The sequence below is a fragment of the Peromyscus eremicus genome, chromosome 10 (genome assembly GCF_949786415.1).
Source record: "Peromyscus eremicus chromosome 10, PerEre_H2_v1, whole genome shotgun sequence".
NCBI lineage: Eukaryota > Metazoa > Chordata > Mammalia > Rodentia > Cricetidae > Peromyscus > Peromyscus eremicus.
The window spans coordinates 45,070,360-45,086,363 of record NC_081426.1 but is presented as its reverse complement, the minus strand read 5'-3'; the positions used below and the strand labels follow the sequence as shown (position 1 = coordinate 45,086,363).

The following is a 16,004-nucleotide window of genomic DNA, read 5'->3' as shown; positions in this document are numbered from 1 at the left end:
TACTGTGAGAAATAGATATGAAATGTCACTTTTTCTGTTTCTCCTCTGAAATAGCTCATTTTGCCCACACCAACCATTCTATCGAATCTCTGTATCTACACGTTGGTTCCTACAGCAGCTTCAGAATAATGAATTCCACATGTTCTGTACATACTTATTAACTCATGAATATTGTGATATAAGTTAATAAGTTAGAATGGAGTCTAAGTACAGATGTGAATATGAATTTTATGCCTGCTTAAATAGGGCCATATGTATTCATGGGAATTAAATGGATTCCTACAGATCTAAATATATCCATGCAGAAAAAAATTCTTCAGATTTGCCTGTATTTTATTTCTACTTGAATTTTATTTCATCTTTGTAAGAGTTATCCCTAGTTCTTGATCATTGCTTTCCTTGGTTGAAATGGATAAATGAGACAAAGAGTATTAAGTGCTGATTATATATTGTTATCTAGTCAACAAGAACATATTGAGACTGATGTGTGTGTGTCTGTGTGTGTGTGTGTGTGTGTGTGTGTGTGACTAGACACTATTTCAAAAATGTATACTTGTTATGTATACTGATGTGTTCTAAAAGGTATATTATGGATGTATAATATTTCAAATGGTCTGTGTGTCCATAGTGAAGTACTCAGATAATGAACTTAAAAATTGTATTCTTTCTTTTGCCCCCCAAATTTTAGCACCTTTAGCATCCAGCAGAACTTGTTGGTTCTAAAGATAAATGGCAATAAGCAAGCCCTTGGTGTCTCTACAGAACTTGAAAGCACACTGAAGTATTTTATAATGTGTGCTATAAGCTAAGGAGGCATATTTGGGTAGCTGTCTGTTAGTCACATATGTTTGTTGGGTTTTTAATGTCATATTTGCTTCTGCCTTCCAGTGTTGGCACTTGTACCACGTCCTGTATTCTGCACGGTAAATAAAAGTTAGTGGGATATTCTAGGGACTCTGCTTACAGAATGGGGAAAGATCTAGAAGTCCCCAAGTGGGCTGTGTGGAGGAGAACTTACCTGTCTCTTGTTGATTATGTAATAAAGGAGGCAGAGCAGCTGTCGGTGTCCCTGCTTAGAGAAGCACGAAACACCATAGTGGATTGCAACAATACAGGGAAAGAAGAGAGAGGGTGGGAAAGAGTTGTTTAAAGACAGTCAAAGCACCTCCCTCCACCTTCTACAGACCTCAGGCCTCTCAGAGCTCACACAAGCACTAAAAAGAGAAGCAGCATCTACCCCTGACTGCAGTCATTCAAAGAAAAGATGAAAAAAAAAAAAACAGCTTGATTTCAGGGCCATAGTCTAGATTGCTATCTTTTAATTTCATTTCAGAACAACAACAGCAACAACAGTGAAATCTTATTTTTTTTTACTTCGAATGAATCTTCTTCTAAATCTTGGAATGTTATTCATCAAATACAAAATTCATACATGTAGACTTTTTTGTTGTTGTTGGCCAATTCATACATGAAACCAAGGAACTCTGTGCATGGAGATTCAGGCAAGCGTACCTGAAACCAATTGGATTCCTCATTTGAGCTTTCAAATCCATCACAAAAGTCACTTCTCTATATAGTTATTTGAACTCTTGGTAGGATGTAGTAGAACAAATAATCCAAAATAGTGGATAATCCAAAAATGTCATTTTTATTTGGCTTTGGAATACACTACCAGATGTTACTCTAGCAGATTTCCCTTCCTAATTAGGCCTCACTTAAAGAAGAAGTTAATTTCATCTTCATTAGCTGTTTCCAAATCAGCAGGATAGGGCAAGAAAGAGGCCTAGGGCATGCTGGGTACTTGGGGGAAGCTGGCCCAGAGTGGAAAGTCAGTGGTAGATTGTACACATGGAAGAAAATTCAAATGTAGGTAATCAAGACGATCGGCATATACACTGGAAATACTTCTGGGAACCATCTTGAAGAATTCTTAAGTTGCACTGACACTTTTTTATCCTATTAATCATAAATTCAGAAGAAGAGAAAAGACATTCTGTAACAGGAATGAAAACCTGAAACTTTGCACAGGAAAATAGAGACACTGTAAGGTTAAGTAACCTCTCACACAAATTGATCTCTGAGTCAACAGTTCCTAAGAAACTGAAATTGATTAATGAGTGATAAGAAGACCCCCCTGTTTCCTTCTTATTGATGATTTGAATAATGAGGAAGCTAGAATTCTCATGGCCTAATTCACATTAAGAGAGCTAAGATAATGAAGCTGTGATTAAATGGCTATTAAACTATTTTTATCAAACAGAGATCAAGCGAGTGTGAGAATCTGGGGATGCAGAGTGTAATTGCAATTCTACAAGATGCAGAAAAAATTACTATCATGAGCAGGGCATGGTCCTTCCGTAATAGGCTGCATTTAGAAACCTTAGGGATGCCACATGCGGTTTTCCTCTGTGTTTCTCCCTCCAGGTGTCGGTTAGCAACCCAGTCCTTCATCTTCTCCTTGATTAGGTGGATTTATTTGCTCTCTAGGGCATGTTGCTGGATGAGCTGACTTCACTGTGGGCCCAACCTCCACGTCTTCTTTATCAGTTGGAAGGTCCTTTTGCTCCTGTGGGCAAAGCAAGAGAGTCCAGTTCGGGGCTGGAGTCTGGGATTTTAATCTTTGGGTGACCTTGGGAACCCGTAGGAACATGGTCTATCGTCTTTAGTTGTGCTGTTTAGATTATGTCACACCCAGTGCACAAGCCATTTCAGGACACTGAAGTCTCAAAGAGCAGCAGTGAGCCTCCCGATTCCGTTGACTGTTCAAAACCATTATTTATTAATGATGAGGCATGGCTTAGGAATTGTTGCAGATTCCAGATTTTGGGTTGTCAGTATAAAAGCCAGTGTATCATCTGTCACAGGAAATTCTTTACACCTGGAGTGAGGTTTTGTTGCTGTGTCTCTTTCTTCCTGGAGAGCCCTTGGAGAGTGGAGCTTTACAGACACACAGGCCTTTATTTAGGTCAGAAGAATAGCAGCAAAATTGTACCGTGGAAGGAGAAGCCAGGGTTGAAACTCCCCATAGGAAATGCCCTTGATAGATGCAGAGTAACTTCTGGAGATGCCTGTTGACCTGGGCTTTCCTGTCTCTTCTGCTGCAAGGAATCCAGTTAAGCTAGTGATCTCCACACACCTGTGGTGATCTGTTCTTGCATTCTAGATTCTCTACTTTTCAGTCTTTAGAGCAATCTCAACCTTCCTGTTGCTGTGACCTTCATTACAGTTTCTCATGTTGGGGTGACCCTTAACCATAACATTATTTTGTTGCTACTTCGTAGCTATAATTTTGCTTCTGTTATGAATTGTAATGTAAATGTCTGCCATGCAGGAAAGCTAATATGCAACTCCAAAGGGGTCACAACCCATAGGTTGAGAACCACTGTTTTAGATGGTGCTGAGAAACGCTCCGTCTTGTAATATTGTAAGTTCAGGTGACTGGAGAGGAGCACAAAGGTCAAGGCTGTGAAAGTGTCCCCTACAGTGTCACCTGGATCACTCATGTGCTTCCATTCTCTGGCACTTGTGAACAGACATGTGTTCATAGGCTTCTGTGCTTCATCTGTGGTGACTTTGATTTATTTGCTCTGTAAATTGGGACCAGAGCAATAATGGAAAGTGACATTAATTGTTTAACAGAGTCCTCTTTGTCACATCCATTGCCTTCTCTGGGATGATGACTATTGAAAACTAATTGAAATTGCCACAGTGAGGGACAGAATCCACTCAACTTTACATGTAGGAATATTTGTTGATCTTTGCCACAGAGGTGTGTCATTAGGCTCCCATAATTAACGAAGAAACAAAGTTTGAAATCCTAACAATCATTCTTCCAAAATTCAGAACAAACATTACTAAGTAAATGGTCTTGGAGTACCTGAGCATACAGTGATAGTAAACATACCCAATAATCATTTTTAATTGACAGAATAAAAAAGTCTGGTCTTATTGGTATGTACTGTTTGAATAGTAGCCTTCCTCGCCCAAGCGTCTCAGCCGCATACACATTTACTATAGCAATCTCCCATTCTACAAGCCCTCCCTTCCCATTGTGCTTTCAAGAGAGGAGAATTAAAATAGTTGGTGGTTTGATCAGATCTTGTAAATTAATTATGACATTATCAAGCTCCAATATTTCTGCCATTGTGTGTAGTATACGTTCACTCAGGCTTATTAAAGAAATCGGTGGAAACTAGTTAATTTAAGTGTTCTTTGTCATTTGGGCTTGATTGGAATTATCGGAGTTTGTTTATACAGGGGATAGAGCTGAAGCGCTATTGTATTCTGTGATTGAAAGTAAATAGCAGCTTGTAGTATCACTGGAAAACCAAATATAAAATTTAAATCAGGGTAAACAAAATTACTCATTTATTGGTAAACACTCTTAACTATTTTTCTTGAGTTCTTTTTTGACTTCAGTGAATTGAACCTTTTTTGAAAATGGGATAGGTATTCTTGAAAGTTTTCAATTTAATGAAAGTGTGCATGTGTATGTATTTGAGAGGTCCTCAAATATTATTTTATTACAAAATACAGTTACAGTAATGCAAATCTCATTATTTTGATAAGATTTTCAGTAGTATATTTTATTTAAATATACTTTTATTGCGAAAAGTTTATGACTTGCACTTAATTTTGTTGTTTAGCGTATGGTGGTAATTAGAATTTGGGAATACTAAAAACTAAGTCATTAGAATTTTTAGATACTAGATTATGACATAAAGCAGAAAAATGGAAAATATTTTACTATTTCTATTATTGGGAGTATATGGAAAGATACAGAAGAATTGGGGGAACTGAGGTTTTTGTTTGTTTGTTTGTTACTGTTCAGCTTAGATTTTGAAGAATGTTTAGTTAATGGAAGAAAATGTGCCATGTGAAAGTGACTGTGAACTTCTGGTTGGGTTTCTCTTCTTCATTAGAATTTAAGACTCAATCCAGTTGTCACAGTGCAATGTGCCCAAAGTACATGACTATAGTCTCAAATCCAGGGGCAGTAGGAATATGCCATATGCAAATGTTGAAAAGGTCTATTAACACCCACAGAGAATAAAATGGCTTTTCGTGGCTTTTGAATCTAAAGGAAAACAAAGTCTGTAGTTTGACTCCTAGATAGAGAGTGATCAGTAATGAGGGAAAACATTTTTTTTTCACGTGAAAATAGAATGTCTATGTGATAAGGCCCTGCCTAATTTCGCTAGTAATACAATTTGATTTTCTGATTAGCTGTCTTTTTCTGTGATTCTTGTAATTTTGTCAGGTCAATTAACTGAAGTTCAGTGCTAGTGAGAAAGGAAGTGTGGGCATTGCCAGCTTTATTAGATGTCAGCAGCTTAGGTGCATTTTGTAATAGAGTTGTGTGGGATAATTTAGCCATATTGTTAATGTCATAGCATACAGAACTTGATGAAAAAAAAAGAACTTTGGAAACAGGTCAAATTGGATAAATAATGTAGAATTCTAAAAGAAAGAACAGAAAATGGTGTGCACCATCTCTGTGGGTGCCAGTAAATGCTATCAATGAATTATTCTGACTCACCAATGACCATGTATTCCATGTGCCCAGCACTGATACTAATTGATTACATGCATAGACAAGAACACATTGTCATATTAACAGATATAGACATTCCAGTTTTTGTACAGAGAACCAAGACTAAAATTATCTTTTATGTAATTTGTTCATATTGTTCATAGACTTTTTTTCTTTCCACTAGAGGAAAGAGTTCAGTCTAATTTTTCTTTCTATCTTAAGTCCTTACCATGACATCGCCAAAGACTAAGGCATTCAATAATATTCATGGAAGGCATAATACAAGATTAGTTTTGTATGAGCATCAATGAAAATGAGTTTAGGCAGAAGGACAGCAAGTTAGAATACATCATGGAAGCGAAGCCCCTACTAGAAAGCATATTATGTTGAAGTTAGAACCTCTGGTACAACAGATAAGTTTGGTTAAGATACATTGAAAAGAGAGCTTTCTTCTTAGCAACCAACTTCATAATAGGGAGTCCTGGCATTGCAGAGCACAAATCTGAAGAATTGATAGTCAAGCTAAAGAAGTTAAGAAAAAGAGTAGAGGAAAGGTCCCAAGTTTGGGTTTGGGAGACAAGAGAGCCATTATATGGTAGAAGTATCCAGTAGGCAGAGATTTATGACTTAAGTTGGGAGAGATGTCAGGAAGAGAAATAAATGATTTGGGAGTGAGCAGTGATGAGATTATAATGGAAATCACAAAAGGGTGTAGATTTCCTTAGTGTAGTTCAAGTTTCTGATGGTGTTCAAGTGAAAAGTTGTCTAAATATTTGGGGTGGCATACTGAGTGGGAGATCTAAGAACTGTGCATGAAGGTTAGATGATGCTTAAAATTTTCTTACGGCCTGAGATTTCCTAAGTTAGGGGCAGAAGACATAAAGATGTGGAAAAAACGATTGTGAACACAACAGAAATATATGCTGCAGTATTAAGGACCAGTCTTAAAGATTGCTAAACCAGACAGCTCCAGGATCTGTAAATGTATTTTGTAATCATATGATTCAGACTAAAAATGAGTTAGAAGTTTGAGGAAGACACAATGTTTGTGTTCTGGTGTGGGCATTGAAGATTTCAGATACAGTTTCCTCACCCACCCAGACATGTTCAGCCTATGCTGATTAATCATGGTGTCTGCCCCCTCTTGTCAACTCATTCATGTCTTCTGTATTTTTTCTCTGCTTCTGCAGAAGATAGATGAAGAGAATGAGGCAAACTTGCTAGCAGTCCTCACAGAGACACTGGACAGTCTCCCTGTGGATGAAGACGGATTGCCCTCATTTGATGCCTTGACAGATGGAGACGTGACCACTGACAACGAGGCCAGTCCTTCCTCCATGCCTGACGGCACCCCTCCACCTCAGGAGGCAGAAGAGCCGTCTCTAGTAAGAACCCTTCCTACTGTTTAACAGTGGCCAGAGTTGCCACTGGCTGCCCAGTGCATGACTGTGGTATAGGAACAATTGGGTTTGGATTTTTAATTCAGACTAAAGTGAAAAGAAATCTATATAAGCCAGCCTAGATTGTCCAATTCTGTAATTCTCTATTAAAAAGTATTGATAATACACTTCTTACATGGCATAATGCAAGTTGCTTATGAAAGCAATCTTTTACTGTTTCTATGTGTGTGATCGTTTCTCTTAGAATTATTCAAGTTCATGATACAAGTTTAAAGAGTTGAACAAGATCTAGAAAGAAAAGAATAAACATTCACCTGTGGTCTTTAAAACCTTATCATATCAAAATGACTGAATTTTTTAATGAAAGATTTAAGAAGGATATTTAAGATGGATTAAAATATAACTTTATCAATTTTCCCATTTTCTATCATTCCTCCAGGACATTCTAGGTACCTCCTTCTTAACCCTTCTGTACTCCCCACTCTCAAATTAATAGCCTCTTTTAATTCAATTATTATTGTTACATACATACATTATATATGTGTGTGTGTTCAAATATGTAAATACAACCTGTAATGTCTGTTTTTGTTGTTTCTGTATATGGTTTGAACATATGCAGAATTTTAGTGGTTACATAGTATTTTTTTTTGTATGGAGATGCTGTGATTTATTAGACAATCCAGTATGGTGAGATGTTTAGTTTTTTTTTTCCTTTCCATGTTTTTGCTGTTACAGATTGTATAATAATGTTTACATTTCTTTGCATGTGATTCTAAAAATAGAATTGCAAGTCAGGCAGTATGCTATAGTTTAAGACTTTAGATCAGCATTTCTTACGAAGATGAAAAAATAATAGCTTATCTGCAGCCCAAGTTACTGAAATTTGTGGTAGGCAATGGAGAGTAAATTTGTTGGCCATGAGGAGTGACTTTTCTTTTCAACAAAATGCTTGACCAGAATTTTATTAGTTCTTAGTGCCATTTGCCTCCTCATCTATGATAGCCATTTGTCATTTGCTATAAATCTCATGGAAGAGCAATGCTGTGTAAATTATGGAATGCCATTGTTCTAACATTAATAAAATACTCTGGCATGCTATTTGGAGGTTGATTCTCTCCAATCGTTAAGTCTGAAGGAACTCTACATGAACATATGGAGATCTGCTTGTTTCCTCTTTGGATTCTAAGATTCTTGCTGGTGAGGAAAATATTACATGTGAGAATTATTCCTCACTCACCATGCCCCCCATGTGTCACTGGTTCTATGGTCTAGTATCTTAATTCCTTAACATTGATTGGCATCTGTACAGTTTGTTCAATTGGGAAGTGATGTTGAGTCAAAGACATCCTGCATGTCAGAGCAGGGAGGTTCCTGAGAGTCATTCAGCCAAATGAAGAAACTGGGGTCAGTCATGAAATAGTAAGTGCTAACCTGGGGCATTGTAGTGCACACCTACGATCTAGTTGCTTAGGAGGCTGCAGGAGGAGTAGTCTTTGCATAAGAAGGCCCTGACTCAAAAAGCAAAGGCACAAACAAACAAAAATAGTAAATACTTGCCTTGTGCTATAACCCACATGTAGGCTGTTGAACAGTGTCCTATTTCCAAATCCTTTCTTTCTTTTCTTACACCAGTGATAGCCACTGCTCTAATCCACATATTTTTAATTCATCAGTTTATGCATTTAGTTATGAAACATGGCTCAGAAAATGTTTTCATTGATTATCATGTGCGTTTGATGGGCACAGAGAGGAAGATTCAGTATCTAACCTCTGCCTCCAAAGCTTTAGCAGGCAAAGCAGACTTCCTTACCACAGGTGGTTTTGCTTTAGGAAAAGCACTTTTTAGGGAAGTTTGCATCACTATTCTATGTAAAAATCACCTAATAATTGAGGAAAATAATGTCAAATTTCAAATAAAATGTAAGGAAATATTTTCCTAGGTAAGCACTGTAATGCTAAAATCTTTTCTTACTTTTAATGAAACTGTTTCCTTTACCATTTTTGTGCTAAAGTGTGGTATTGTTAAAGAGGAATATAATTAGTTCTGGTCAACTTTCAGTTACCAATCTGAAGCTTAGAAGGTGTGTAACTTTTCTTGCTTTCTCTTCCCTGGTATGTCTAGCTTAAGAAGCTCTTACTGGCACCCGCCAACACTCAGCTCAGCTACAATGAATGCAGCGGTCTTAGCACTCAGAACCATGCAAACCACAACCACAGGATCAGAACAAGCCCTGCAGTTGTTAAGGTACGCATGCAAACATTTTTATAGAGAAAAGTAACGGTTTGGGGGTTGCACGAATCTGTGTAAGAGACATGAAGTTTGCATGTATTAATTTAGCCAGGATCCAGCAGCTGCCTCTGGAGTGGAAGCCGACATAAAATGGGTCTCCAAACACGGCACTAGCACTTGGGGGAAACCAGGAAGAGTTCCCTTATGCATTGTTTTTCTGATGATTGGGATGTGTAATTCCTTTCCCACTTGATTAATACATGCAGTGGTCTGTCTGTACCACAACACGATTTACTGGCAGCTGTGGTCTGTGGATGACTTTAAGATGCAGGATGGCTGTTTTGCCAGCTGTTTAACCTGAGAAAGATAGTTTCGGATTCATCGCAAAAGATCCGTCTCTGCCATTAATTGGAGAAAATGCTGGCAATGACATAATTCAGTTAGCGGGCTGTATTAAACAATGTTTGTCTTGCCATTCGCTGTGAGCGAAAGCGGAGCGTTAAGGGGTACTTAAGAGAGTTGTGAATACTGGGCCTCAGCAATCAGCGGTAAATTAAGGTTTAAAGCAGCTTTTTTTTTTCTTTACTCACAGTAAAGGCGCTGTAGGGTCTTGTTAGTTACATGTTGCTGAGTAGGAACATCGGGATGTAGGAGAAATGAAATAAAAAGCTGCATAAAAATGGCATTTAGGAATTTTAAATGTAATTTTCTTCCTTGTTCTGCAAACAATTATTCACAGCTCATAGATCCAGTACACTTAGACTGAGCACTTCACCGAAAATCTCATCTCTTCAGAAAACCTATATCCATTCCGATAAGGTTCACTTCACTAATTTTAGCTTTCTTTATGCCTTGTTTTTAAGACCGAGAATTCATGGGGCAATAAAGCAAAGAGCATTTGTCAACAGCAAAAGCCACAAAGACGTCCCTGCTCAGAGCTTCTCAAGTATCTGACCACAAGCGATGACCCTCCTCACACCAAACCCGCAGAGAACAGGAACAGCAGCAGAGACAAATGCGCCTCCAAAAAGAAGTCCCATACACAACCGCAGTCGCAACATGCTCAAGGTATGCCAGGCCAGTAACAGCCAGCAGCCAGCAGGGGCGCTGACTGCATCTGAAGTCTGAGCGTATGGACTCCGCTTCATCCCATCTGTGTTTGTCTGGGGCAAAAAGGGGTGGGGGAGTAGGGTGGGGTCTTCCATGGACCCAGGATGAACGTATCTTATTTGGCAGATAGGCAGCATGAGTAATTAACTCCGAAAGACACCTGCATTGTTAGCTGGGTGGAGTGGGGCCGCAGGGATTACACCTTTGAGGTTTATACACATCTGGATTACTGAGATCACTGACTGTTATGTTCAGTCGCTTGCCAATTCTTTGCAGGGCTCTTTGATTTTCCCTTTCCAGTCATGGGGAAAAAAAAGAAAGAAAGAAAGGAAGAGAGAGAGAGAGAGAGAGAGAGAGAGAGAGAGAGAGAGAGAGAGAGAGAGAGAGAGAGGAGGGAGGGAGGGAGGGAGGGAGAGAGAGAGAGAGAGAGAGAGAGAGAGAGAGAGACGCTGGAGATTTCCCCCTCTCCACCTTGGGAAGCAGTAAATAGCATTGCATAGTCTTTCTGATTAAGTACATTCTTGTTTTACTTTTTAAGACCACCTGCTATGCTCCCAGATTTTACTTCACATGTAAGGATTTGGAAATTCCTGATTTCCCCCACCCTTCATATTTAAAAAAAATACTACCTAGATTAAACAAAACATCTGGGTTGATCTTTATTAGTCCCATATGTAGCCAGGAGGCTGATGCTTGCGAGGCAGTTTCGGGGGATTTGGGGAAAATATCTCTCGGCTGAGATACAGTTTTCTCTCTAAACTCTTCCCCTTCCAATTGTGGAAGTCCAGGAAGCAGAAAGAGGGTTTGCTGAAAGTAGCTGTTGCTTTAAAAATGCCGGCTTGTGCTCCCTGTCCTGGACGCTGGTATGTTCTGTGGTAGCTACAAACATTCCCACTTTGTGTTTCTGGCTCCCCAATTTACAGCCACGGGGTGGTAGTCCCTGTCTGGTTTGAGCCATGATCATTTCATACAGCAGGCACACTGCTGCTGCTGAGGATGAGGATGAGGATGATGATGATGATGATGATGATGATGATTTTAATAAGCATTTCTTTCTCAGGGTTTGTAATCCCTCTACCTTCCTATCTTAGAGGACTTTTAGGAATTTTCCTTTAATGTTCTAAGTTGGCTTTCCATTAGGATTTGTTGTTTGTTTTTGTTTTCCTTGCTGGATGTATCCAATTTACTACCAACCTCTGCCTGTCACTTTGGCAAGATAAATTTAATTATATGGGACAAACTCCCTTCCAGCTTCCTCTGCCAGGATTAACCCCTGATCACAAGCTCTATCATTCTTGTGTTGATTTTGTTGTAGCAGAGGGATTGATGATGTCGAAGACCTAGGAAAAGGAGCCCACTGAGTTTGGTGTAGTGAGTGAGTGAAGAATCCATTGGGTTCCTCCTGACCAGTTCCCAGTCATGCATTCATCTAGAGCTGAACTGAGAGTCTTGGACTCTTCGAAATCCTGTGGTCAGGAACCTGGTCAATTAGCATATACTTTGAAGTTCTCTATCTCTTCTCTCTTTCTCTTGTACACTCTCTTCCCTTTCTCTCTGTATTTCTTGTATCCTTTTGGAGTTTGAGATGTTCTTAAAGTTCATTTACCATTAAATATTACCATAAACTTTTACAAACCATGCCATTGAACAATTAAGTACATCCCTGGAAGATGGATTCTCTGAGGGGGACCAGTTATATGAAGAATTTTTAAAAGTATAGATCTGTGGTAAGGCCCAAAAGGCCCATCCCAGAACAAAGCCTGCTGATTCTAAAGAAAAAGACATCCCTTAGTTTTTAGAAGCCTAGGAGAAAGGAAGCCTAGCCTGTGATTAGTAACCAATAGGCACTTATCCTCCAAGATTATTTAAATTATTCAAGTTAAAAAGTAGAAATGGCCTGAACAGTCAGAGTCTATTCTGAAGAGGACACGGAGATGACTTTCTTCTTGTGTTGGTATGTTTCTGACAGGGCTTTTTTTTCTACTCGTCTTCACATTGTGACATTATGCACTTTTTGGTTCCTTAGGATAATTGCCTAATCTATGGTATGTGCTGGGTCTCATTCATTCATTCACTCACATACATATTTATTCAAAAAGAGCATCAACATGAAGGGTAACTGTGAGGGTCCTAGCAGTCTGTGGTCAGCCAGTCCTTGGAGCAGCACCAGGGAAATTCTCTATCAATAAAATCAGTGGTCCTCATGAGACAGTGCCTGTGAGCCAATGTCCAGTCAGGAGTTCCAGTCTGAGGGTGGTTGGAGGCCTGGCCCCTACATAGGCATCTCATTCCCTGCTTGTCTCTGCTGGTATTCAGCATGACTGTGGCCAGTTCTGTCCCTCTGTTGCTTTCAGGATTCCCTATACCTGGCTGTCTGAATCTTGGGAAGATTTGTACGAGCGTTTAACATGGCCTATTGTACATCCCCGTTTCTGATTTTCAGTGTACATTTACTGTGTGATTTATCTCACTGTTCATAGTCAGGTAGTATTGTCTATAGAATCTGTGTAAATTATCCTGGCTATTAGCAAAATATCATAAAAGTGAGTCAAATTTGTTCATAAATTCCTTCTTTTTGAAAGGCTGATTAAATTAGGCATACACAAAAATTAATGTACAATCAGCTCATCTATCTGTATATATGTAAAAGCCAATTAATCAATGTACCTAATTTGCAGAAGACAGCATGAGTTTCATATTTCTGGATGCACACTGGATAGATGATATACTTACTACTCAATTGTTTAAAAACGAAATTCTAATCTACAAATTAAATATGTAAATACTATTTTTCACATAAAGTACCTTATTCCAGGCTAATTTAAACATAAATAATATTTTTACATTTCAAAGGACCTTAATTACTAGGGTTGATTAAATTACTTTAAGGTGTATTGAATTAAATTCCTTTTGATAATAGGAGGAAGGAAACATCTTAGTGTCCAACTCTGCCAAGAATCAGTTTTATGGCCCTGTAGGCATTGTTTAACATCTTTGTGTCTTCAGAGTATTCAACCATAATGTAAGAAACTATTCCAGAGACCCTTTTTGTTTCAACTATATGATCTTCATTATACATGTAGCTACCTCTTGACCTTCTGAAAGTAATTAACAAGAAAAAAATGGACAAAAGCTTACATGCATACATACCCATAGATAAGCGTATATATATGTAAAATATATTTCTCATTATTTATTCTCTTCTTCCTGCTCAAAGCACAAGATTGACATAAAGAAGTAGTCAACATATTAGAGCAAGAAGATTCCTACTCTTGCATTTCTTGTTGAGAAAACACACCAAAGAAAGTAAGATTCTGTGGCATTCAAGGACAGAAAGGAATAGTGAGCTTTAGAAAAATGTCTGTAGCTCTTTTAACTGGTAAATGTGATGCCTCCATTTGTCTATCAGATTTGGGATGCAAACTCCATTTAAGCCATCTGGGTCAATGTCCACAATTTGTCATCATCTCTCGATGATGGTTATTGCTTGAGCCTTAGTCTCATAGAAATTTCCTATTCTTTGGGCTAGATATAAAACTATGCATTTTAGGAGTAAAATCAACTGAATATTCATAACGATCTGTCACCTTGTAGTTACTCTGCAATTTCCTAGTGTAAACAAACCGTGTACTGATTTCAAATTAAAAACAGAAAACAATATTTCTCTTTGATGGTATGATGCAAATTTTGTGTCCTAAACGAGATGGTGCATTTGTGGGACAATTCTGTGTTTGTATGTGTTTCCTAATGGTATTGTACTAATTCAAATGTTGTTTGGAATTTGCTTTAGCATAATAGACTGTAGTCTGACTTTTAGCCAACATTCAGGCATTCCCTTAGTTTATTCTTACAGTTGCCTGGTTGTTTCCTACTTGAGTGTAGCAGAAAGTCAATCTGAAAAAGATTCAATATTTTATAATTAGTTTCTTCTTCTTTCCTTTAGCCAAACCAACAACTTTATCTCTTCCTCTGACCCCAGAGTCACCAAAGTAAGTATTAAGAAATGCAAACATTTTCAGAAAGGGAAGGGGGTTCTAATACATTTGGCTACAGCAACTCCATTTCAGTTTGTTTTTATAAATGTGCCATATCTTCCAGTGACCCCAAGGGTTCCCCATTTGAGAACAAGACTATTGAGCGAACCTTAAGTGTGGAACTCTCTGGAACTGCAGGTAAGCTTTTATTTCAGTCGGAACTTCTCTCTGTGAAATACATATTCGATGATAGACTATGTTTTCATGGAAATAGAGTACAAGTGGAATTGGATAAGAAGTCATCTGCAAAGTATCTTCAGCTGTTTACTTAAAAAGAAAACATCAAACAAAGCAAAGCAAAACAAAGCAAAACAAAACCTAAAAGACCTTGAATTGAAAAATGTTTCAAAGAGACAGGTTTATTCATTTTCAGAGGTAGTCCCACCCTTCTGAGACATGGTTTTGCTATGGATTCTCAAAGAACACCACTTCAGGTTAAGAGACCCAAACATTAGTAGATGGAGAACCGACTATTTTTTTCCAGTTTCTTTTCTTAGTAGCAATGTTTTTATTTTTTTTTGAGAATTTTATACAATGTATTTTGAACTTAACATCTTTAATCTCCCAATCAATGAGTGTGATCGACATGTAAGTGGTTTCAGTAAAGTCCACAGTGACCTAATGAAAAATAGTGGATTTTTTTTTCAATTTTGAGATAAAAAATAAGTTAGTGATATATTAAATAATCTGTAAGAAGTCACCAAGATGGAAAACAGAGATAACCCTTAAATTCAAATTTATTAATTGTCAGTACTTCATGTATAATATACTTCATGTATAATATTTTCTCACTCTGACATATATAGCAGCATAATGCTATCATATACATATATGTGTATTAATATGTATTCATATCTATCATTAACATATATATGTATATATGTATACTATTTTTCATCTTTCCAGCAATGGAGAAAAATGAAAATATTCCCTTTCTCAAGTCACAATGTTCATATATATATATATATATATATATATATATATATAGAGAGAGAGAGAGAGAGAGAGAGAGAGAGAGAGAGAGAGAGAGAGGGAGTCCTTGTCTCCTTCATTTGAGACTTCTGAACTGATCTAGTCAGTCCTTGTGTCACATGGAGACAAAGGAGCTTTAGAACTTGAACTAACTGAAGAGTTCCTAGGCAAACTTCTGAGTTGGTTGTAAACAGCGCTTTAGGTTGTAAATGGAGGCTCTTGACATCCACCAGAGAGTAAGTCTTAGGATGTCTAAACCAGGAAGTCCTTGGCTCTGGCCATTGCTGATAAGGATAAAGGAACAGGAAGGTAGACAAGATGCTTTCAACCAGAACTGTGGTGCCTACACGCATCATGGTCATTGTCGCTAAGTTTAATTTCACACTTTGAGTTTGCTAAATTACCTTCTTATCAAAGGTCTACTGCATGATTGCATGGTTTGGTCAAGCAGCAGAGCAGTTAATTTCATGGCATATAATGTGTGTATGCAGATGACACATACACATACATGTACAAACAGGTTTATATATACATGGATATACTCATGCATACATTCACTTGTAAGCATATGCACAACTTTTTTTTACAATATTTACTTTTAGTTTTTAATATCATGTTTATATATGTATAAGTGTGGATATGTGCACATGAGAGCAGATGCCCAAGGAACACAGAAGAGAACATTGGATCCACTTGGAGCTGGAGTTACAGGTAGTTAAAAGCTA

General features: G+C 37.9%; 1 protein-coding gene across 1 annotated transcript in view; it reads left to right on the top strand.

Annotated features, from left to right (window-relative positions):
- The first annotated feature begins 6,723 nt into the window (after nt 1–6,723).
- The window catches only part of LOC131920629 (peroxisome proliferator-activated receptor gamma coactivator 1-alpha), a 42,153-nt gene continuing 32,872 nt past the window's right edge, over nt 6,724–16,004 (top strand). Inside the window, exons 1-5 of the mRNA XM_059275048.1 lie at nt 6,724–6,918; nt 9,056–9,178; nt 10,027–10,231; nt 14,217–14,262; nt 14,372–14,445. Of these exons, the coding sequence (XP_059131031.1) occupies nt 6,871–6,918; nt 9,056–9,178; nt 10,027–10,231; nt 14,217–14,262; nt 14,372–14,445 (496 nt within the window). The 5' untranslated portion in view covers nt 6,724–6,870. The remainder of the gene's footprint in view (nt 6,919–9,055; nt 9,179–10,026; nt 10,232–14,216; nt 14,263–14,371; nt 14,446–16,004) is intronic.